This window comes from Onychomys torridus, chromosome 8 (assembly GCF_903995425.1).
Source record: "Onychomys torridus chromosome 8, mOncTor1.1, whole genome shotgun sequence".
Taxonomy (NCBI): Eukaryota; Metazoa; Chordata; class Mammalia; order Rodentia; family Cricetidae; genus Onychomys; species Onychomys torridus.
In genome coordinates this window covers 106,135,637-106,159,881 of record NC_050450.1, presented here as the reverse complement: position 1 = coordinate 106,159,881, position 24,245 = coordinate 106,135,637, and the positions used below count along the sequence as shown (strand labels likewise).

Sequence of the window (24,245 nt, the reverse complement as noted above, 5' to 3'; positions counted from 1 at the left end):
AAGCAGCTGCAGGACCACAGGGTAGGGGTGGGACCAGAGAAACTTACCATTACACTATGTAGCTAAGTATGACCCTGAACTTATGATCCTTTTGGGATTACAAGTATATACCACCACACCCCATTTATGAGGTGCTAGGAATCAAACCCAAGACTTCATGCATGCTAGGCAAGCACTTACCAACTGAACTATACCACAACAGGTTGGTGGTTTACTTGAGGGAGAGGAGCCCAGGACATAGAGCAGTGGTAGCTATAGGGTTATAACTGTATAGTCTCAAGTAAAATAACCAGAATGTTTCTGTGATCAGAGATGCAGGGACTGGTCATGTCTTCTTTGAAGAACACCAGAGATGCCAGCTGGGGAGCAGTGGCCAACCAGAAACTAGCAATGGCAGGGAATTGGCACCACCTCAACTGGAAGGAGAGAGAATGGAGGTGGGTGGTGTCAGCGTCTCAGGAGACCACTCACAGGTAGAGAGGGTCACTGCTAGACCACAAGAGGGAAAGGGAGGACAAAAGGAGTCCCGCCTCATCCACCTGAAGACATCTGGAGGAAACTGGAGTCTGAGTGTTGCCCCACCAGTTTAAATGGGCAACAGGGTAGAAGAATGACCTCTTCTGAGAAGGTGGAGATGTGTCCATTTCAGGACATGAGGAGTTTGAGGTGAATGCCCAGGGGAGCATTCAAGGGGAGCGACCCAGCAGTTGGAAGTTACTGGCCCAGTTTCAGAGCTGAGGTGGGGTGAGAAGGGCAGAACTACCTAAACAGCTTCCAAGAGCAGACCATCAGCTGCAGACCATCAACCGCAGACCGTCAACCGCAGACTGTCAACCACAGGCCATCAACCACAGACCGTCAAGTGTGGTGCTCCTACCACTGGGCCATCTCACCAGCCCTGGGCCATCTCACCAGCCCTGGAGCTGGGGTCTCGAATGCTCTGTCTTCTCATTTGTAAAATGGGAACAACAGTATGTTTTTTATGGGTTGCTCTGGGTATTTAACTGTGGCCAGCTTGGTATTTGCTACTTATTAAGTTCAGCAGTTATAAGTGTTGGTGTTTGTGTGTATGGAGTGAATGTGGAAGCCAGAAAACAAACTCAGGCATATTCCTCCAAAATGCCACTAAAAAAAAAAAAAAAAAAAAAAAGACAAGGTCTCCCACTGGCCTGAACCTGCCAAGTAGTTAAGCCAGCTGGCCAGGCAGCCACAGGATCTACCTGTCTTTGGCATCAAACACAGGGATTACTGTTAGGGGTAGATGTCTGCCCACAGCATTCTTGAAGGACGGTAGGACAAGAGCACAGAGAATGAAGGAAGTCCCTACAGACTTGTCTCATTACAAGTGCACACTGCGCATGCAGGAGAAACTGAAATAGAATTGATGGTATAAACAATTTCCTAATGATTTGCCTAGGATACATTACATCACACAAAGTAGAATTTAGCTAAGGGAGTGCTGCCTCTAAAATACCCAAAGATAAGTAGTATACTAATTAGGCCTCTTAAGAAATAAGCAAAACTTACTGGGTGGTGGTGGCACGCCTTTGAGCCCAGCACTTAGGAGGCAGAGGCAGGCGGATCTCTGTGAGTTGATCCAGAGGCCAGCCTGGTCTACAGAGATAGTTCCAGGACAGCCAGGACAGCTACATAGAAACCCTATCTCAAACCACAACCCCACCCCACCCCCCCCCCCCCCCCCCCCCAACAAAGAAGGAAAAAAGCAATACTTGCAATGCTAGGATATAAATGTTCACAAGGACTGACCAGCTATTAGGCTCATCCCCATAGAACATCCTATCAGGAAGTTTAACGGGCTTGTGCAGTGCCATAACTACCACTTAGTCCTGGTCTGCCATTAAGGCCCATATGCTCTTATAAGGAAAAGCATAATTCTGCCAGGTGGGCAAGATAACCCTGGGTAACAACTATTCAAAGGCAACACTGATGTACTTAAGACATAATTCTGACAATATCTTTGCTCTGTAGATCTCCCATCTGCCCAAGTGGTCAGACTAGAGTTTCCCATCTCTATTTAATTTGTTGGAAATGTAATGGGGTCTGAACCTGAAAGAGATTTAAGGGTGACAGGCCTAACATGTATGTAAGTTAGTAAAACCCTTCTATTCGAGGCTGGCTTTCCCTTTGGGCATTAGCCATATCTGGTTTCATACAAAGAGCTTTTTCTTTACTGATTTCTGAGTGTTCAGAATAATTTCTCATATCATTTCTACAACTCTACTGTGCCAGGCTTTTTTTTTTTCATTTTTTTAATTTCATTTTTTTATTTTTTGGTGGGTTCTGGGGATTGAATTCATCACCCGACAATTGAGCTATTGACTGTCTCTAGGTTAGTGGTTCTTAACCTGTGGGTTGTGTTGGGGGGCCAACGACCCTTTCACAGGGATTGCATATTAGATATCCTGCATCTCAGATATTTGTATTTGATTAGTGTAACAGTAGCAAAAATTACTGTTATGAAGTAGCAACGAAAGTAATTTTATGCTGGGAGGTGGTAGGGCACGCCTTTAATCCCAGCACTTGGGAGGCAGAGCCAGGTGGATTTTATGGTTGGGGCTCACCACAGCATGAGAACTGTATTAAAGGGTTGCAACGTAGGAAGATTGAGAACTACTGGTGTAGGTGATCCCCTGCCTGTTCCCCCTCCACACACACAGAGATGAGAAATCAAGCCCTGGGTAAGAGAAATATTCAGAGTAATAGGCTACTTAGGGCAAAGTAAGGATGAAAACCTAGATCTCATCCAGGTGCCAGCTCCCACACAGGAAGCATGGTGAAACAGTGTGGAGAGCAAAAGTAGCAATTCATTGTATCCAGCCTAGAATAGTGATTTTATAGAGGCAGTTCCAGCCAGGGGGCTAAGAGTGGTAGGAGGACAAAGAAATCAGTCTAAATAAAGGAAGGATTCTGGGACTGGAGAGATGCTCAACAGTTAATAGTCCATACTTCTCTCACAGAGTACCAGAGTTTGGTTCCCAGTCCTCACACTGAGCAGCTCACAACTTAAGGGTTGCCTGTAATTCCAGCACTAAAAGGGGATAGGACACTTCTGGCCTCCATAGGCACCCTACACTCACATAGAAATACATACATAGGGGCTGGAGAGATGGCTCTAGTGGTTAAGAGCACTGACTGCTCTGCCAGAGGACCTGGGTTCAATTCCCAGCACCCACATGACAGCTCACAACTGTCTGTGACTCCAATTCCTAGAAATCTGACATTGTTATACCAATGCACATACAATAAAGTTAAATAAATTATTTTTAAAAAGAGAAATACATATATAATTTAAAATAATAAAAGTAAATCTTTAATAAATTAAGAAAAAGCCAGTGGAGCACACACCTTTAATCCCAGCACTCGGGAGGCAGAGGCAGACAGGTCTCTGTAAACTCAAGGCCAGCCTCGTCTACAGATAGAGATCCAGAACAGCCAGGGCTACACAGAGAATCCCTGTCTCGGAAAGCAAAAACAAAAACAAATTAAGAGAACTTTTTTTTTTCCTTTACCGTTTATGCGTGTGTTCATCTGTGAGTGTAAAGACATGTGTGTGCATGTGCCCTTAGAGGTCCAAGAGTCCGGCCGAGTCGGTGTCACAGGAGGTTTAGAGTCACTGTGTAGGTGCTGGGAAGTCCTGGGCAAAAACAAGCCCTCTTAACCTCTCTAGCTCTAAAGGGGGCATTTTTATAGCTAGACATAAGCATAGGCTAACAGGATTTCATGATTCTTCAATCTCAGCCACTTAAGAGACTGAGGTGACTTTTGCTTTATTTATCTACACACAGAATATCTGTATCACAAGGACGACTTTTAAGTTCTCATCATCCCCGCCGCCACTCCTCAGAATTGCAGTAACTGCATTCTTGTGCCACCACGCCTGATTCAGGCAGTGATGGATGGAACCCGGGGCCGCATCCCAAGCCCCGCTTGCTGGTCTTTTTTAAAAGGACACCAGCAGCCAAGAAATCAACAAATGGTGAGATCTTCAAAGATTCGATCCCAGGATGGCCAGGCTTGCACTGAGCGTTGTCTCTCTCTCTCTCTGTCTCTCTCTCTCTACCAGCGTCACTGCAGAGCCTTCAGCCCTGTACGTAGCCAGTATCCAGCTCCCACCCTTTCACAGTCCAGACCAGACCTGCGCACTCGCGCGGTCAGGCACGCAGGCGGAAGTGACGCCACCTCACCTACTCCGCGGGAACCGCGCCAGGCGGCAGCGGAGCCTCTGGACTCCGGGGTGCTTCCGGAGCTTTTAGCACTGCGCGCTTGCGTCATCGCGTAGACTGGCAAGGCTGCCGAACGGAGGGGTGACATGTGAGTCGCGAAAAGCAGAGGAGGGCAGGTCCAGGGCGAGGATTAGGAGTTAGCCCCGCCTCTTAAAGGAAATCCTACCTCTCCTTGAGGCTTCGGGGCGCGCTCTGTAGTGTGGCTCCTTTAAAGGTCGTCGTGACACGTGTGTGAGGCTCCGGAGGCCCGGATGGTGCGCGTGCGGGCCCGGCCCGGAGCGGACGCTAGTGCTGCGCCGGCCTTCCGCAGGCGGCCGAGAGGCCTGTGAGGTTGAGGTCGAGCACGGCGGAGCGCAGGTGAATCCACGGGGCTTGGGACGAGGGAGGGCGGGAGGTGTGCGCTCCCACCCGCGGGGCTTGGGGACGCCAGAGAAGGCTGACAGGTGCGTGGCCGGCGAGGGCTCCCGGGACCGTGAGGAGGACGGACAGGGGACGTGAGGAACTGGGCTTCCCGAGGAGGACAGGGGATGCGAGGGGCGCCTGCGAACCCTAACGTGACCAGGGAATTGCATCAGCCCTTCTGCATCCCGGGGTTTTTCCGGAACTTGGGGTCGCAGGGATCTGAGTGACCCCGAGGTTGCACTCTCTGAGCGTGTTGTTCCTTAGGAGGTTCCCGGCGCTGCAAACCTCAGGATGGTCAGGCAGAACTGAAGTCCAGCTTGTAGACTAGGGTGGGGACAGACCCTTAACGCGGATCCATACCGAATTGTAATAGCAGGGCAGCATTCTAACCAAAATGCCCGTTGCCTCTGGTGAATGAGTGTGTGTGTGTTCGCGTGCGTGTGTGTGCGCGCGCCCTCGCGCGCGTGTGCGCGCCCTGGCGCGCCCGCCTGCGTCTGTGGCGTACCCCTTAGGGATGGAGATGGTATAATAGCATCCTAAAACAGGGAGAGATGTACCCCGGCACCTTCATAGTCTATCTTAGGAATGGATGCCAAAGAGACGTTTATTTCAGCTGTTCCTGGTTAGGGATGTCCTGCTATAGAGCCTTGGAGGCCCCAGCCCTGTCCCTCTTCTTAAGTGAGGTTTTCTTGGGAAACAGTTTAAGAGGGAAATGCTTTGTTTAAATGGTGTCTGTCTGAATGGAGGAGGCAGGCTTGAGTTCAGAGTTAGGTATATATATTGAGGGCACAGAGTATCCTAGACCTTAAGAGACCTGGGTAGGCGAGCGCATCCCTCAGCCTCAGAGTCACACATGCTGCGTGTGGTATCAGAGTGCTTGCTGGGAATCAGAAGAGCATTTTCCTTGGTTCCTACATCACGCAGCTATATCTTTCAGGTAGAATTGTATAGACTTTTCTGTCACAACTTCAAAAATTATCCTGACTGAATGAATCTGACTTAAGTGTAAGGTGCTTATGACTTTGGTCATGCTTGGACCATGTTAGGTCAGGACAAAATTCTCATCTCCCTGTGGGAAGGTATGAGTGGTTTTGGAAGTGATGTTGATGGAGCTTTCGGAAGACAGATTGGCTTTCTTCTGAAGCTTGAGAACATTCTGTTGGGGGTGGGGTATTGGCTAGATGGAGTGGAAGTTCTGAGGCATTCTGTAACAGAACCTAGGAATGTGGAGGTGAACCAAGACTGGGCAGACAGTCATTAAGCCCGTCAATGGTGTGCTGTCCTTTGAATTTGTGTGTGTTTGAATAGATGGAAAATGCCTTTACTTTATGTGATCAGGTGGGAACTGAAGAAAGGGTTTATAGTTAGTAAAATGTCATGATTATTTTCTTAAAAAGAAAGAACTGGCTAATAAAATAAAAACGTTTGAGATTTTTATCAATTATTCTTATGGACTTATAGTCTTTGGACATGATATTCAGACTGGAGTTGCTCCAGGGGTGTGGGAAGTGTGAGGATTGTGGTGTAGAGCAGGGGGATAGTGTGTTCGTGTCATAAATTTAGTGATCTGCTAGCACAGCTGTCCTCTGGACTCACTGTGAATTCAGCACAGAGTTGTTTTGTTTTTGTTTTTGTTTTTTTTTAAAGACAAAGTCTTGCTATGTAGCCCAGGCCATCCTTGAATCCTTGATCCTCCTGCCTCCACTTCTTGAATGTTGGGATTATGGGCATGCATCTTTGGGCTTGGCTTCCTTTAACATTAGTGGTGCAGCTTTCCTGGTAGAAGGTCACAGTTCACACAAAAAGTGTAAAGGGACAGCAGGAGAAGCCAGCCATGGGTGACAGTCTTGCTGCTCATCCTGAAGGTGCTGGTGCCTATTCTGGACTCTCCACTTGGCAGTGTTGGTGACGGAGCACCTGCCGGGTCAGTGCCGTGCCTGCCTTGAGAATCTGATTCCCTGCTGCAGAGAAAGCTGCACCCGGGCTTAGACACCCAGGTAAGCCCTGGAGGTTTCCTTGTCTCTTTCTTCCAGAGGCCAGAGCCTGGTAATGTTGGTCCTGTGGGTGAAAGTCCTGGTGTCCGCACCACGACAACTTTGTGATTCTTGTGTCAGAGGACTTGATGCTTGCTTTTGTTTTTAATTTTACTTGTTTTGGGGTACACCTGTGTAACTGCTTTTTGGGTAGAGTAGTGGGTGCCATCTGTCCAATGTGAGCTAGTAGTTTCAGGGATATATTTTTATAAATGTGACTCAAACAGCTAATGGTGGCCAGGTGGGTTGAGAGTTAGGAGGTAGGCAGGATGGGGGTACAGGTGTGGCATTCAGGTGATGGAGGGGCTCATCTTCGTTACAGTGTCTGTGCTGTTGTCCTGGCAGACTGGGCCTCTGTTAGGGACTCCTGGGCAGTAGGCTTCCTGACCAGTTCCTGCAGCCACCTTCCCAGTTAGAATCCGAACATTGGGGCTGTGTGAAGATAAAGGTCTGCCACTCTTGCAGCCTGTGTCCCTGCTGCTCACTTAGCTTTTCTTCTCAAGCTGTTCACTCAGGGATACATAGATTGTGTGTGTATCTCTGTGTGTGTGTGTGTGTGTGTGTGTGTGTGTGTGTGTGTGTCTGTGTGTATCTGTGTGTGTGTGTGTCTGTGTATCTGTATGTGTGTGTCTGTGTGTATCTGTGTGTATCGTGTGTGTGTGTGTGTGTGTGTGTGTGTGTGTGTGTGTCTGTCTGTCTGTCTGTCTGTATCGTGTGTGTGTCTGTCTGTGTGTCTGTCTGTGTCTGTCTTTCTGTGTGTCTGAGACATGGTCATACTCTGTAGGCCAGGCTGGCCTGGAATTCACAGTTGTCCTTCTGCTTCAACTTCCCAAGTGCTGGGAGTAAGCTATGCCCAGCTGAGAAAGACAGTCTGTATGTCCACTGTCTACTAGAAACAGAATGGTCAGATGCAAGGTCAAAAGTTCACAGTTGCTACATGAGAAAAATAAAAAGCTAAAATTGATTTTTAATGCTGTTTTATTTGAACCAATTTATGTAAGATATTATTTCAACACTTGCCAGGTGAGAGATGGAGATGCCTTATGTTGTTTTCTTAAAGTAGGCGGTGGAAACCTGATGGTGAGTCTTTGTCGCTCTTGGCCTGAACCAGGCTTGTTCCACATGCTCAGTATTGAATGTGGCCCCTGGCCTCTGTAGAAGAACATAGAGAGGCCTGTGCAGATGTACCTGGCCATCTGATTTATATGCTGATTCATTTGTGTGTGTGCATGGTTGGTTTTTGGTTTAAGAGAGTGTCTCCCTGGGGCTAGAGAGATGTCTCTGGTTAAGAGCACTGGCTGGTCTTCTAGAGAACCTGAGTTCAGTTCCCAGCACCCACATGGCAGTGGTTGTAACTGTAACTCCAGTTCCAGGGGATCTATTGCACCAGGCATGCGTGTGCTGCACATATATGTGCATGCAGGCAAGATAGCCATACACATAAAATTAAATAAATCTTGAGAGAAAGAGTCTCACTGTGTAGCCCTGGCTGGTCTGAAACTCTGTACAAAGCAGGCTGATCTCCAATTGACTGAGATCCACATAGATTTGCCTCCTGAGTGCTAGGATTAAAGGTGTGTGGACTACTCCCAGACAAGAGTTCTTTTTTAAATATCTATTTTTAGTTATAGATATGTGTATTTATGTCCACGTGAGTGCAAGTGTCTGTGAATTCTAGAAGAGGGTATTGGATCCCCTGGATCTGGCTGTGGTGGTTGTGAGCTGCCTGATGTGAGTGCTGGGAACCGCACTTGGCTCCTCCTCAAGAGCAGTGCGTGCAGTGCGTGCACAGAGCCGTCTCTGCAGCACCGCCCCAGTTCGTTTTTCACATTTGTTGCTGGTAACCAAAGTATGAGAATTAGCCATCCACTGTCTTTTAAATAGTTTCAGGAAATAATGCCAATTCACACATGCAGCGCTGCTTGCTCTGCCTCTAACTGCCCCTGTACTTTTGGGTAGTTGTCCTGATGGCTGCTGTGTATAGTGAGCAAGCAGAAGTCATGTGCTTGTTCTGGGATAGCTATTTATGGGTCTGGGGTCCTTCCCACCCCACAGGAATGCACCATGCCAATAGTCGATAAGCTGAAGGAGGCGCTCAAGCCTGGCCGCAAGGACTCAGCAGAGGATGGGGACCTGGGCAAGCTGCTGGCCGCCTCTGCCAAGAAGGTCCTTTTGCAGAGGATTGAATTTGAACCTGCCAGCAAGAGCTTCTCCTATCAGCTAGAGTCCTTGAAGAGCAAATACGTGCTGCTGAACTCCAGGGCTGAGGGAGCTAGTCGCCACAAGAGCGGAGATGAGCTACAGGCCAGGAAACCAGGTACTGGGGAGCCCTGAGTTGGCAGCTGGAGTAGTTTTGGGCTTCCAGGAGTCAGTGGGCTATCGTAATAGGTGTCATGATACAGGGTGAGTAGGAAGGATGTACATGATCATCCCTTGAATGTGACCCCCTTTAATGAGGTCAGAAAGCAGGTCCTAGGCGCCAAGGAAATGGCTCAGCTAATGTGAAAGCATTAGCTTTGTGAGCCTGCAACTCCAACCAACACCAGTGGCCAGATTTGGGTGCTCTGTTGTACCTGCAACCCCAGCACACCTGTGTGAGGAGGAGACGGGAGGGTCACCAGGAGGGTCACCAGGAGGCTTGGGGACAGCTATCCTGGAGTGTGCACCCTGCAGAGAAACAACAGGAGACACTGCCTCAGCCTGGTGGGAGGTGAAGAACTGACTCCTAGAAGCTGTCCTCTGACCCCAATACACAACCATCTTACTCTCATGTACACCCACACACAGTTAAATTGGGGGGTGGGGAGTAGGGGTTGAAAATACAGAAGTAGGGTAGGTTCCTTAGCACACAGTACGATACAGAGCATCTTATCCACGGGGGCTTGACCCCTGGACTGAGCATGGAGGGCCCCAGGATGACCTGGTCTCATCTTTTTCTCTTCTAGGCACCGAGCGTGTGTCTGGAAGTGGAGGTGATGGAGTCCCTGCCCCACAGAAAGTGCTCTTCCCTATGGAGAGGCTGTCTCTACGGTGGGAGCGCGTTTTCCGTGTTGGTGCAGGGCTGCACAACTTGGGTAACACCTGCTTCCTGAACTCCACCATCCAGTGCTTGACCTACACACCACCTCTGGCCAACTACCTGCTCTCCAAAGAGCACGCACGGAGCTGTGAGTGGGGCTTAGGGTGGGGCTTTGCTGTGAGTCAGCTGTCCCTCACTTTAACACCAGCTAGATAAACCCCTGTGCTTGAGGGGCCGTCCTTCTGTCTGTCTGACAGTTAAAACGAAGCGAATAGAACATGGTAGCTGGAGTGGTGAGACTTAGCAGAGCTAGCTCAGGTATTTCCTCGTGGCTATTCTAGTGAACAGGAAGATGACACTCACAAGCTTATGCTAGGGGGTTCTTAACCCTTGAGAGCAAGGCCAGGACAACACGAGAAAGAAGGATCGCCATCCTGCCTTACTAATGAGCCAGTCTAAACTTGTCAGCAAGAACGAAAGCATTCTGGGCATCTGGAGAAATCATCTGGAAACACTTGGGTTCATCCTGAGAGTGCAGGCTGTGGGGAGCCTCCCACAGATGCTGTCCCATCCTCCCTCCTGTCTCTGCCCCAGTTCTGCTGCTAAACAGCTGTGTTTCTAGAAGGTTCTATGACTTTCCTCTGCCTGCTGTCCCTGCTTTACAGAGTAATACTGACTTCCGTACAGAATTTTAAGGATGAAATGAATTCTGTCAAAGGCTTGGTATTATATCACTTGGCATGGAGGATGTGCTATGAGTGTTCCTATCTAGGTGGTCAAGTGGTCACTCTATTAGTGAGTGAAAGAGGACCTGAACACATTGATGGTGATAACAGCAAAACCTCTTAGAGCAGTAAAGAAGGCCTTTCCCTTCTGACGAGGCACGGAAAACAGTGGAGCGTTAGTCTAGATAGTGACCTTGTAAGTACATGCTGTGAGGTGCAGTGGAGCATGGGTGGCCACATTACCACCTCTGTAAGAGTGCTCAGCTGGGCAGTGATGGTGCTCACCTTTAATCCCAGCACAGTAGGGAGGCAGAGGCACAGGATCTCCGAGTTTGAGGCCAGCCTGATCTACAGAGCAAGTTCCAGGACAGCCAAGGCTATACAGAGAACCCCTGTGGGGGTGGGGGGTGGAGGAAATGCAGAGAGAGAGAGAGAGAGAGAGAGAGAAGTCATGGATGATGGTTAAACAGTTGGGAGTCAGCCTGGATCCTGAGGCAAGTGGATGGGGGACAAGGAATGGTGTTAATATGGCGTTGGGTTGCATGATGAGTCAGGGACATTCTGTTACTTAAAGAGTGAGTGTGGCTGGGGTAGTGTCCTTGTCTGTCATGTGTGGGGTCTACGATTTGATCTCAGGAAGGGCTGGAGGTGCTGTAAGAGTTTTTGGACTGTCATTTTGACCTCATGGTCTTGGCAGCAAGATCCTCCTGCCCAAGCCTTACATAAGTGCTTTTCTCTGTTCTTTTCTTGTCCGTTCTTTCCCTGTGGAGCTCCCCTCCATCTTTGATTGCTCCACAGGAGTCTTTTTGAGCCACTTGTCAACTCTGTGGGTTGATTTAGGTAAATGCTATAACTGAATCCTGGTCACCTGGCACAGGTTAGCTGCAGTGTGGATTGGCAGGCATGAAATATCACAGCTGTGCTCTGTGTCATCTGTGTGGGCCACTTGTCCTGTGAGCAGCACCTGCCCACCCAGCGGCAGCCAGTGCTGTTGGTGAGGGGTTAATACACTGGTCTCAGCTACTGAGAGGGGAACTCCTTGGTTTGGGTTGGGTTTTGTGTGACAAGATTGGCTGGAAGCATCATGTTCGGGGGCTGTCTCAGAATTGAAGGTACATCTGACAAGGCAGCTAGCAGCTAACCTGTGCCAGGTAACCAAGATTCAGAGTTGTAACATCAGTCCTCACAAAGTTAACATACTCTTTTGATCCCGGAATTTATTTTCTAGGTGTGTTCCTTAGTGCCTAAGGAGACAAGTGACGGGTCCTTTCATTGCAGTGGTGGTAGGAGAAATTAAAAGGTGGAGTTTGTTAGGTGGATAACATGAGAAGGCCTGTCTGTCCATTCATAGAATGTCCCAAATGTAGGGCAGGGAAAGACCTTGGTGGGCAGTGTGGATGTCAGGAAAGCAAATGGCAGGTGTGTGGTATAGCTGGAAAGTCTCGGTGAACCTGTCACCCCTGGCTGTGATGGCATTGCTCGTAGTGTGTTGCAGTGAGTACTCGGATTGGATCCATCATGCCTAATTCAAGGTCCAGGTGCCTGTGGGTGAAGGATTATAGGGAGTTGGACTCTGATAATCAGTGTTTCGCTTAAGAGATGCCCAAAGCCAGTTGAAGCAGGGTGGGGTCATATTCTTTCTACATGTCTATTTAAAAAGTCATAGTTGTAAAGACAGGAATGTGTCCTGTTCTAGTGTAGTGTCTAATGAGAAACCAGCCCGTTCGTACAGAGTAGGAGCAGACCATCTGACCCGTGGCTTGCTAGTCATTAAGCTTCTGTTGAACTTCTCTAGGCTGTCATACATGGTCTGTGTTTATTCTGCATGTGGAATGAGGTATCGTTATGAGTTCTGGAAATCACTTGCTCTAAAGTTGCTTCTTCCCCACTGCAGGTCACCAAGGAAGCTTCTGTATGCTGTGTGTCATGCAGAACCACATGGTCCAGGCCTTTGCCAACAGCGGCAATGCCATCAAGCCTGTTTCCTTCATCAGAGACCTGAAAAGTAAGAATGGATTTTTGGTGGAGTATCTGCCAAGCATTAGGTTTGTGGTTGGAGAAAGGAAGAGAAAAGCCATGCATGACATCCCAGGGATCCTTGTGTATGGAAGGTCCCGTCCAGTGGTCAGACCCCAGCATGGTCGTCAGTGCAGACCCTGGGCTCAGGGTTTCCCTGAAGGAAGGCTTTCTGCTGGGCACTACCTGGAAGAGCAGTTAGGTTTTAGCCAGATGGAGGGCTGTGTTTGAAATCAAGTTGGGCAGGTGAGCATGAAAGCTGGGTGGGGGTGGCGGCAGAGGTGCTGCTGATGGACGGCATGAGAGGATCCACCAGCTGCTGTGTGCTTTCCAGTCACTTGGCAGAAAGGTTGTAGCACTGTGACATGATATTGGCTCTTGGGAAATTGGCCTCAGGCAGTTGACCTAGCACAGTCATCAACCTTCTGCATCCCTCTCTTCTTCCTCCAGAGATTGCCCGGCACTTCCGCTTTGGGAACCAAGAGGATGCACATGAATTCCTGCGGTACACCATCGATGCCATGCAGAAGGCCTGCTTGAACGGTTATGCCAAGTGTGTGCCTTGCCTTCCCACATGTCCTCCTTGTCTGAGGACCCTTCTTTATGTCGAGGGCAGCACAGCATTCTTGTGAACACAGCCAGTCTCCCTCTAGGCCATCCTCTAAGAAGGTTTTGTGTCGGTGCTCAGGCATCTGACTACCTGGTGCTCTAAAACCTGGGCGGCTAAGCTCTGCTGAGGGGAAGGGCTCTAGAAAATTTCTTCAGAAGTTCACCTGTAGCTGTGAACTCATTCAGCCTCTCTAAAACCACTTCATTACTCTGAAATAGAGAAGGAAATGAGGACACACACTTGGGGGGGGCCTCACACTTAGAGAAGGAAGGTGAGGGACTCACACTTAGAGAAGGAAGGTGGGGTTCACACTTAGAGAAGGAAGGTGAGGGACTCACACTTAGAGAAGGAAGGTGGGGTTCACACTTAGAGAAGGAAGGTGAGGGACTCACACTTAGAGAAGGAAGGTGGGGTTCACACTTAGAGAAGGAAGGTGGGGGTTCACACTTAGAGAAGAAGGTGGGGTTCACACTTAGAGAAGGAAGGTGGGGTTCACACTTAGAGAAGGAAGGTGGGGTTCACACTTAGAGAAAGAAGGTGGGGGACTCACACTTAGAGAAGGAAGGTGGGGTTCACACTTAGAGAAGGAAGGTGGGGTTCACACTTAGAGAAGGAAGGTGGGGTTCACACTTAGAGAAGGAAGGTGGGGGTTCACACTTAGAGAGGGAAGGTGGGGGACTCACTTAGAGAAAGAAGGGGTTCACACTTAGAGAAAGAAGGTGGGGGTTCACACTTAGAGAAGGAAGGTGGGGTTCACACTTAGAGAAGGAAGGTGGGGTTCACACTTAGAGAAGGAAGGTGGGGTTCACACTTAGAGAAAGAAGGTGGGGGACTCACACTTAGAGAAGGAAGGTGGGGTTCACACTTAGAGAAGGAAGGTGGGGTTCACACTTAGAGAAGGAAGGTGGGGTTCACACTTAGAGAAGGAAGGTGGGGGTTCACACTTAGAGAGGAAGGTGGGGGACTCACTTAGAGAAAGAAGGGGTTCACACTTAGAGAAGGAAGGTGGGGGTTCACACTTAGAGAAGGAAGGTGGGGGTTCACACTTAGAGAGGGAAGGTGGGGTTCACACTTAGAGAGGGAAGGTGGGGTTCACACTTAGAGAGGGAAGGTGGCGGTTCACACTTAGAGAAGGAAGGTGGGGTTCACACTTAGGGAAGGTGGGGTTCACACTTAGAGAGGGAAGGTGGGGTTCACACTTAGAGAGGGAAGGTGGGGTTCACACTTAGAGAGGGAAGGTGGGGTTCACACTTAGAGAGGGAAGGTGGGGTTCACACTTAGAGAGGGAAGGTGGGGTTCACACTTAGAGAAGGAAGGTGGCGGTTCACACTTAGAGAAGGAAGGTGGCGGTTCACACTTCTGTGAAAATGCAGAAGCCTGTAGGGAAACACAGTGTGTGAAGTTATAATTCTTTTTGATGCTAGGTGGTTTTCTTTTTGGGTTTCGGTGTTTTGTCAGCGCCTAACTGTGTGGCCTCAGCTGGCCCCAACTCTTGATTCTGCTGCCTCATTTCCCAGCGCAGGAGTCCAGAAGTGTGGCACCTCGTGTGCACTGTTTTCCTACATTGGAGTGTGGAACAGGGTCACTTCCCTAGCTGGTTGCTCTGTGCAGCAGGTACTCCATGGATGGGCTGTTGCACATTTGTAAAAGGTGGTGTTAGCTTAAGAACCCTCCTGGTAACTGCATCCTTCTGGAATATCTGCAAAGTGATCTGGCTGACGGCAGTGGCTCTTACCCTTTGATATTCTGTTTGCTGTGATCTCTGGGCTGCAGTTCTGTGTTGCTGATTTGGCTTTGCAGGGTCTCTAGTTAGTTCTGTAACATTTTACCACAGTTCTGGTCTCAGGTGGTTTCCTGTCTGTAGGCTCAGGTCCAGTTTCACTGGGACAGGCTTCTTTATGCAGTCTCCACCTTGAAGGCTGTTTCTTTTTTCTTTTTTTTTTCCCCCAAACAGGGTTTCTCTGTAGCTTGGTGCCTTTCCTGGAACTCTCTTTGTAGACCAGGCTGGCCTCAAACTCACAGAGATCTGCCTGCCTCTGCCTCAGTGCTGGGATTAAAGGCGTGTGCCACCACTACCTGGCTGAAGGCTGTTTCTTGATTGTTTCTTTCTGCATTTCAGTTCATGCTATTTCTTTTTTCTTTCTTTCTTTCTTTCTTTCTTTCTTTCTTTCTTTCTTTCTTTCTTTCTTTTCCTTCCTTCCTCCCTCCCTCCCTTCCCCTTCCTTCCTTCCTTCCTTCCTCCCTCCCTCCCTCCCTCCCTCCCTCCCTCCTCTCCTCTCCTCTCCTCTCCTTTCCTTTTCTTTTCTTTCTTTCTTCCTTTTGGTTTTGGTTTTGATATTGATTTTGTTGTACACCAGGCTGGCCTTGAACTCAGAGATCTGCCTGCCTCTGCCTCCCAAGTGCAGGGATTTTTTTTTTTTTCTTCTTTGAGAGAGCCTTCTTTGTTGAGTAGCCCTTGAACTCTTTTTTTTTTTTTTTCAAATTTATTTATGTATATGAGTGCTTTGTCTGCATGTACACCTTTTTGCCAGAAGAGGGCATCAGATCCCCCTAGAGAGGGTTGTGAGCCACCATGTGGGTGCTGGGAATTGAACTCAGGACCTCTGCCACCCAAGTGCTGAGATTATGGTGTGCACCACCATGCCATGGTGCCTTTCTTAAAGAATTGATTTATTTATTTTGGTTTTTCAGGACAGGGTTTCTCTGTATAGTTTTTGGTGTCTTTCCTGGATCTCACTCTGTACACCAGGCTGGCCTTGAACTCACAGAGATCTGCCTGGCTCTGCCTCCTGAGTGCTGGGATTAAAGGCGTGCACCACCACCGCCCCGGCTAGGATTTATTTTTATCATTTTTATGAGTGTCTGTGGATGTGTTTCTGTGTGAGTGAATATCGTGTGTGTGAGGGTTTCCATAGAGGCTAGAGAAGTGTGCAGATCCACTGAAACTGGAGTTACAGGCAGTTGTGAGCCACATGACATGAGTGCTGGGGACTGAGCCAGGGTCCTCTGCAAGAGCAGTCAATCTCTAAATCACCGAGCCTTTTTCCAACCCCAAATGAGATCCATGTTTTAGCCTATTTTGTTTTTATCATGTTTGTTTGTTTGAAATTTTCTGTTCAGGATTGTTTCTTTCTGTCTCTGTTACGGGCTGTTCAGTTACACTTAGACCTGGCTGTCTCTCTTTTCCTCTGTCCCTGGGGATGGTTTCACTTGATGGTGTCCCCTTTCCATTGGTTGCCATTTTCTGTGCAGAACACCTGTGCATAAACTGAAGCCATTTGTGATTCTTTACTCCAGAGTCCGTCTGTCCTTTGCCAACATAGGGCAGTATGAAGGGCACCTTCTTGCATTGATGGCTTTTTCTGGAGTGGCATGTATGTCACTGCTCATAGTTTGGGTTTTGGGGGCATATCCTAAGTGTCCCTTCTACCCTTCCCCATCTAGTGTCAGGACCCTTGTCTGCCCCTTTGCCCTCTGTGCATGTTTGGGGCCTGCTGCCTCCCAGCTGCCTCCCCTCTTGCGGTTCTCACAGCCCCTGCCCTGGGCCGGGCTGGAGCTGCATCTGAGACCCTGCTGATCTAGCCTCTGAGCAGTAGCCGTGTGAGTTCCAGCAGCTCCAGGGTTTCATTGTACTCAATGGCAGTGTATCTGCTGATGTGGGCAGTCCATTGTCCCTTCCTTTTTTTTTTTTTTTTTTTTTAAGATTTATTTATTTATTATGTATACAGTGTTCTACCTATCAGAAGAGGGCACCAGATCTCATTACAGATGGTTGTGAGCCACCATGTGGTTGCTGGGAATTGAACTCAGGACCTCTGGAAGAACAGCTAGTGCTCTTAACTGCTGAGCCATCTCTCCAGCCCCCATTGATTAATAGTGATGGTTCATATTTTTTCATTGCCTATCACTGCACAACAAAAATTTGTTCTCCAAATGTTTTGGTGATCAGTGTCTACGAAGTTCATAGTAAATCCTGGCACCATCATCCATATAGAGGGCAGTGAACTGTGTAGCATGGGACATGGCCGGGTGATGTCAGCTACAGGAGATGGCCTTGGGAGACCTCCACATGTAGTGCCACTCAGCAGCAGTGTCTGAGGATGTAACAGCTGGCAGGAGCAGGGGAGTCAGCAAGTGGCTGAGAGCTGGCCACGCCCTCCCATTGCTGTCTCTCCTAGTGAATACTCCAGGGCTGTAACTAGTGCGGGGGTGTGGGAGGGGGGGTGGTGTGTGTGTGTGTGTGTGTGACTGTGGCAGGGTCACTCAAGTAGAATGCTGAGGTGAAGGAACTGTGTCTTGGCCAGGCAAGGAAGTGCTAGTCAGTGTGGCTTAGGGCTTGCTGCCCAGGTGTCTTGTTAGCAGTGTCAGGGAAGAAAGAGGGTAGGGTGGCCCTCCTCTATCCAAAGCCCCTGCTATCCTGTCCCTTCATGTGACAGCCAGTCAAGAAGTATTGCTGAGCCTGTAGGCTTAGGCTCCACAGCCCAGTGGAAGGCATGGCAAGGGCCAGTGCCGTGGGTCATGGGGCTGGACCTGCCTCCCAATCAAGGTTTGGGTCCTTCTACAGAGAGTGGAAAGCAAAGATGTAATTGGGTGAAAACACTGAGGTGTTCTGTGGAGTGGTCAAATGAAGTTGCCTGCTGAGATGGTTGTTCAGGTTGTAGGTGCTGTTGTAGGGGTGGGGGACCAAGTCGATAGAGGTCCTGTGAATAGTTAGGATTGCTGCCGGGGCTTAGGTGGGGTGAAGGCATCGCACCGTCAACTGATCTGGTGGTGACTGGAGGGGTGGGGATACTGGCTGTGAGTAGCATGCCTTGCTGTGCTGTACCAGCCTCTTCATGGCGATGGTTTCCTTTTAGGTTGGATCGGCAGACACAGGCTACTACCCTGGTGCATCAGATCTTCGGAGGCTATCTCAGGTCCCGAGGTAAGCTGATGTGTTCTCCACCCTGGCTAAGCAGATCTGCACATTGAGCCAGGAAGTCCTCAGCATTCCAGACAGATGGGGCTGCCCAGCTGTGAGAATGTGGGCACATGGGGGCTGGAGGTCCCAGGCCTTGTCTTTCTGCCTGGCCGCCCTTGCTTACTGTAGAACTATCCCCTGAGGGAGCTGGAGAAGCAGTATGTGAAGTGATTATGGAACTAACTCTTCTTAGCTCTCCTCAGTCCTTGGGGTGAGGCCTGTGCTCTGCTGCAGAGAGCTTGCCACTGGCCTGTGGTAATGGCCAGGCAGCCAGGCAGGCAAGGCCTGATAAAAGAACCTGGCATGACCCATATCTGTGTCTCCAGTTAAGGGGGATAGTTACCTTTTGTGAGAGCTGAGTTGAATGTTCTAGACCTGTGGTTCTAGGTGTCTGGACCTGGATGGTGCTTTCGTGGGTCACAGCTGCCCACTGCCTCTGTTCTTTTGCAGTGAAGTGCTCTGTGTGCAGGAGCGTCTCAGACACATACGATCCCTACTTGGACATAGCCCTGGAGATTCGGGTATGCTTGGGCAGTGACCTGTGTTCCTGGGGTGACGAGAGAGGGCTCACCAGCAAGAAGGGTGTGAGTCAGAGTAGACGTGGATAAGGGGTACTCGCTCCCCTGCAGCCTCTCTGCTGCACACAGTACGGAGAAGCCAGCATTTGTGATCTCTAGCCTGTGGCCGATGCAGATTCTTTCCAATAAAGAGTAAAAAGTAAAACTTGAGTTTTGTGTTCTGAGGCATCAACAGTGACAGAGCCTCACACTGGGGCTTGAGGAAAGAATGTGTGTGACATGCTGGGGACATTTGTCTCCTTCGCTGTCAGCCTATCCTTGCCTTTGCTGGCACCCACCCCGGCTCTGCAGTCACGGTGAAAGTGCCTGACTCACATGGCTGTCACCTGCCACCTCTAGAGGACACTGTCTGCTCCTTGCTCCTCTGGTGGGGGTGGGGGTGGGTTAGCAAGGCCAGTTTTTATGCAAGTCAGGTTTTATCACTTGCTGCCTCAGCTTGACAAACCCTTAAATCTGGGACTCTTGAGTCAGGCTTTTTCTTTTGCTGCTCATTCTGTTCCATTTCCGTCCTCCTCAGCAAGCTGCAAATATCGTGCGTGCTCTGGAACTTTTTGTGAAACCAGATGTCCTGAGCGGAGAGAACGCCTATATGTGTGCTAAGTAAGTGTCATTTGCTTGCAAGAAAGTGACCGTCCAGAACTCTATAAATAGTACCTGACCCTTCCTCAGGGATGTCCACTGCTCACATTTCCTGAGTGGCCTTCATCTGGCTCATGGACACGGTTCACCAACAGCCTGAGGCCCATAGCTGCTGCTCACCTAGCACCTGCCCTTGTGACAGGCTCCATATGTATCAGCATGTTGAAGAACAGTGTGTTGTTTTCTCTGTTGTCTGTGGTGTAAACTGCGTCATAGAGAGGCCGAGGGTCTGATTGTAGTCCCCCTCAGAGGATGCAGTGGAGAACCCTCTACCCCACTGTTGTAAATCTTAAATGAGACCTGTGTGTAGCTCCTGCTTGTGGGGGTTCAGTCATCTTTCTGTCCCAGCACAAGCAGCTGTCCTCATGAGGCACATCCTGGGGGTGTCGGCATGGGGGTCACTTGAAAGCTGTGGACACCCAAAGTACCTTCACTCCATTTTTCAGGTTTCTCCTGTCACAGCACTGTTTTGTTTTGTTTTTGTTTTTGTTTTGAGACAGGATCTCACTGTGTAGCCCTGACTGGCTTCACACTCACAGATCCACCTGCTCTACCTCCTGAGTACTGGGGTTAAAGGCCAGCAACACTGCATTGGGCTTTTGTTTTGTTTTGACACTGCATCTCATCATGTAGCTCTGGCTGTCCTGGAACTCGCTCTGTAGACCAGGCTGGCCTCATTCACAGAGATCCTCCTGCTTCCTGAGTGCTGGGAATTGAAGTCATGCAGCACCCTTCCCAGCTCTGTTGGGCTTTGGGGTTTTTTGCTTTTATCCCTCTTTAAATTTGCTTCCCCTGGCTTGGAATGAGATTGTCTCTCATCTCAGTTTCCTGCCCATGTCTCATCTGACTCCTTTGTGCTTCCCCTCCTGTGGTCACATTGACACTGTGTTCTTCCCTGGGTCATACAAAGTCTTTTGCACCTATCACTTGGGCTTCTGGTTGAGGAAGTCTTCTTGCTTTGGGACTTCTGACGGTCTAGCTTAGGGCATGTGGGTTTTGGTTTCAGATGCCTGTTGGCACAGGCCTTCCTGTTATGATAATAATAAGGCAGCAGGACATCTGCCAAGCACACCAATGGCTTTTCCATTCCCTCTTGTAGGTGTAAGAAGAAGGTTCCGGCCAGCAAGCGCTTCACCATCCACAGAACATCCAATGTCCTGACTCTGTCCCTCAAGCGCTTTGCCAACTTCAGCGGGGGGAAGATCACTAAGGTGAGTGCACCACCTGTTGACATCCGGGCTGCTTATCACAGGGGTAGGCCTTGGGAATCTGCATTTCTTTCTTTTAAATTTTTTTTATTTTGCTGGGTGGCGGTGGCACACCCCTTAAATCCCAGGCCTCAGGAAGCAGAGCCAGGCAGATCTCTGTGAGTTCAAGGCCAGCCTGGTCTACAGAGTGAGTTCCAGGAAAGGCTCCAAAGGTACACAGAGAAAGCCTGTCTCACAAAACCAAAAAAAAAAAAAAAAAAAGGTTTTCATTTTATTTTATGTGTATGAGTGCTTTGCCTCCATGTTTATCTGTGCATCATTTGTAAGCTTGGTGTCCTCAGAGGCCAGAAGGAGGTGTTAGATCCCCCTGGAAATGTAGTTACAGATGTTTGTGAGCTGCATGTGGGTGCTGAGAATTGAACCTGGGTCCTCTGCCAGAGCAGCCAGTGCTCTTAACTGCTGAGCCATCTCTCCAGTCCCCCCCCCCCTTTTTTTTTTCCTTTGAGACAGGGTTTCTCTATAGCCCTGGCTGTCCTCAAACTCACAGAGATCCTCGTGCTTCTGCCTCCCAAGTTCTGGGATTAAAGGCGTGCGCCACCACTGCCTGGCTGTAGAAGCTCTATCAAATCTTGAATCTCTAAGAGGATTTATTATAAGAAATTGTCTATGGTTGATGAGATTGTCAGTGTGTAAAGGCACCAACCACCAAGCCTGATGACCTGGGCTTGATTCCTGGGACCTACTTGGTATAAAGAGAGAACTGGCTCCTGAAACTTGTCTTCTGGCCTCCACATGAGGGCCACACCACACACATACATAGAGAGAATGTAAGGAAAAGAACTAAACATAATCCTCTTGAGCTGGACAGTGCAGACATGGTTGGTAGGTAAAGTGCTGTGGCGGTGTCCTGAGGAGCTTAGAGTTCATGGCCAGCCTAACATAGTGCGTTGGAGTCTGTCCTAGGGCACATAGTGAAGATTGATCAAACATTTCTGAGGTCGTGGATGTAAATGAACCTTATTCTCCTGAGTGAGTGTTACTTGCTTTCCTTTTTAAATAGGATGTTGGCTATCCCGAGTTCCTGAACATCCGCCCATACATGTCGCAGAGCAGTGGTGACCCTGTCATGTATGGGCTGTATGCTGTCCTGGTGCACTCAGGCTACAGCTGCCATGCTGGGCACTACTACTGTTATGTGAAGGTGAGTGTTGACCTGACTGCTGAGCTCATCTCTGGTGGCAGGTGAGCTTGTACTGCCTTTAGGGCAAGTGGCCAGTGCCCATAACAATCTAAATGAGGCCATTGCACTTTTTGTTTTGTTTTGTTTTTTGGAAACAGCAGTGCTTTGCATTTGTGTTTTGTTCCTCCTTTCCATGAATGTGTAGAAAAGATGTGTTTTATAGCCTGGTCCTGGGGCCAGCAAAATGGCTCAGCAGGTTAAAAATGCTCACCACCAAGCCTCACCACCCGAGTTCATCCCAGGGACCCACAAAGTAGGAGAGCAGATCTAACTCCATTAAATTGTCCTCTGACCTCCACACTTGAATTGTGGCACATGCACCTGCCCTCCCCCCAGTAAATACGTAAATAAATGTAAATTTTAGGAGGTTTTTAAGACCCACTAGTGGATATAGTAAACCGTGCCTTTGTAATTCCAGTATTCTGGAAGATGAGACTTTAAGTTCAGCTGAAAACACATAGTGAGCCTCTGTCTCAGAATCGAAGAGAAGTGTGGCTTGTGGCCCATCTGTTGATTGCTGTTTCCTATAACCATCCCCTCCCCTTGCTGCTCAGGCTAGCAATGGACAGTGGTACCAGATGAATGACTCGTTGGTCCATTCCAGCAACGTCAAGGTGGTTCTGAACCAGCAGGCCTATGTGCTCTTCTACCTGCGGTGAGGAACCTCCACCCACCCTAGATTGTCCGTGCCCTAGAGCATGTTCTGCTTGAGCCAGGGGTTCTCCACAGCCCTTTCCTGTCTATAAGCTCCTGGGAATTTGCTGGAGGGGAAACACTTGGGCAGATCATTCCCAGGCACATGTAAGGAGCTTGTGTCCTGGGAAGGACCTTTCAGCCGAGCCTCCTGGGAGGTGGGGAAAGCTGGAGGGCAGTGAGCGGGGGCTCTGACAGCCTACAGCCTTGGGTAGGTGATTGTTACTTATGCTCTTGCCTGAATGAGGCCTTTGCCTTAGTGTGGCAGCAGCCTGGACAACTTCCTCTGGTGAAGTGGCCCATTTCACATTGGGGATGGGCATGCAGCAGATCTTAGGAAGCCACCAGGAGGCTGACTGTCCCTGGGGTGTTCTTGTCACTTGGTGTCACCCTGCCGAGTCTGGGTGGCAGATTTGGGGCTCTTTGGTTTTCTGGCTCCTTGAGGATCTGCTCTAGAAGGGCTCTGTGCACTCACATGTGGATGTCCAAGGCTTCTGTCCAGCCTTTAGGATGCAGAGGGCAAGGCGGGTTCCTGGAAGCCTGTTGGGACCCAGGGCCTCTGGCGCTCTTTGCATTCTTTTTGGTACAGGTGGGAAAATCTCCATCCCTTTCTTTCCTATACAGAATTCCAGGTTCTAAGAAAAGTCCTGAGGGCCCTGTCTCCAGGGTGGCTTCCACTCTTCCCAGTCGTCCCAGTGTCATTCCAGATCACCCCAAGAAGAGCCCTGGCAATGGAGTCATTTCCTCCCCGCTGATGGCAAAGGTACTGTGTAAGTGGAAGAGCCAGCTTGGCTGCTTTGAGCATTTCAGAGGTCCAGGGATTTCCTCTGGGGGACCTTGCCATGGTGGGAGGAACCTGCAGGCTGTGGCACTGTACCAACCATATTATTCCTTAAGTTGGTTATCAGCTGTCTTGGGAAGGGAAAAATGGGAATGTAGGGCTCAGCTGCTGCCCAAGAGTGCTAGACATGCTTCCAGGGAAACCCATTGTGTTTTCTGTTAATGCTGGTGTCCTGGGTTTAGTCATGACCTTGTGTTTCTTTACAGTTCTTTGGTGCTAGATCAGACATACCTGTGGGTAAAAGGATGCAATGTCTGCAGTTTCTTCAAATGGTTCAGAGTAGAAATAGATATGTTTATATACACACAAACATATACCCACATACATACACAGCAATAAAACTTAGTCCTCTGTGGACTTCTGGTGTAGGAGGAATCTTAAAAATCTTATTAATAAAAACAAACCTGAGGCCAGTTATTGGGATGAATGCTGGAAGGTCAGAGAGACAGAACAAGCCACGGATACTTCACCTCGCCAGTTCCTCAGCTGGTCTTCTTTCCTCAGACTGCAAGCTTCTGAGTCCTCATCCAAATGAATCTCAGCTGAACTGTGCTGCTCCAAAGCCTGAATGCTTAACCAGCCAAATGCTTCTAGTTTCTGGTCTTCACACCTTATATAATCTTTCTCTTTCTGCCTCCACTCCCTGGGATTAAAGGCGTGTGTCTCCATGCCTAGCTGTTTCCAATGTGGACTTGAACTCACAGAGATCCGCCTGGTTCTGCTTCCCAAGTGCTGGGATTAAGGGCGTGTGCTACCACTGCCTATCCTCATGTTTAATATTGTGGCCGTCCTGTTCTCTGACCCCAGATAAGTTTATTTCGGGGAACACAATACCACCACATTCTGGATTTTAACCCACATGATTTAACTACAGAGTTGGAAGTCATTGCAGCCCTTTGGGAAGCTGGCAGCCTCACTTGCAGAGGTTCCCCTGGTTGAAGGAGGCAAACCTGGGCATGCAGAAGCAATGGCAGGTACAGCTATGAGGGCAAGGCTGCTTTACTTGCATGAGCCAGGGCAGCACACATCTTCCTATA

General features: G+C 49.2%; 1 protein-coding gene across 5 annotated transcripts in view; it reads left to right on the top strand.

Moving 5' to 3' along the window:
* The first annotated feature begins 4,465 nt into the window (after window positions 1-4,465).
* Usp36 (ubiquitin specific peptidase 36) overlaps window positions 4,466-24,245 on the top strand; it is a 31,469-nt gene continuing 11,689 nt past the window's right edge. For 3 of the 5 annotated variants that reach the window (XM_036196082.1, XM_036196083.1, XM_036196084.1), the window contains exons 1-13: window positions 4,466-4,601; window positions 6,512-6,643; window positions 8,735-8,996; window positions 9,625-9,846; window positions 12,318-12,428; window positions 12,890-12,992; window positions 17,906-17,973; window positions 18,460-18,530; window positions 19,105-19,187; window positions 20,326-20,437; window positions 21,495-21,635; window positions 22,229-22,329; window positions 22,992-23,130. In XM_036196082.1, the coding sequence (XP_036051975.1) occupies window positions 8,744-8,996; window positions 9,625-9,846; window positions 12,318-12,428; window positions 12,890-12,992; window positions 17,906-17,973; window positions 18,460-18,530; window positions 19,105-19,187; window positions 20,326-20,437; window positions 21,495-21,635; window positions 22,229-22,329; window positions 22,992-23,130 (1,404 nt within the window). In that variant the 5' untranslated portion in view covers window positions 4,466-4,601; window positions 6,512-6,643; window positions 8,735-8,743. The remainder of the gene's footprint in view (window positions 4,602-6,511; window positions 6,644-8,734; window positions 8,997-9,624; window positions 9,847-12,317; window positions 12,429-12,889; window positions 12,993-17,905; window positions 17,974-18,459; window positions 18,531-19,104; window positions 19,188-20,325; window positions 20,438-21,494; window positions 21,636-22,228; window positions 22,330-22,991; window positions 23,131-24,245) is intronic. The other 2 variants (XM_036196080.1, XM_036196081.1) reach the window with 2 other exon arrangements.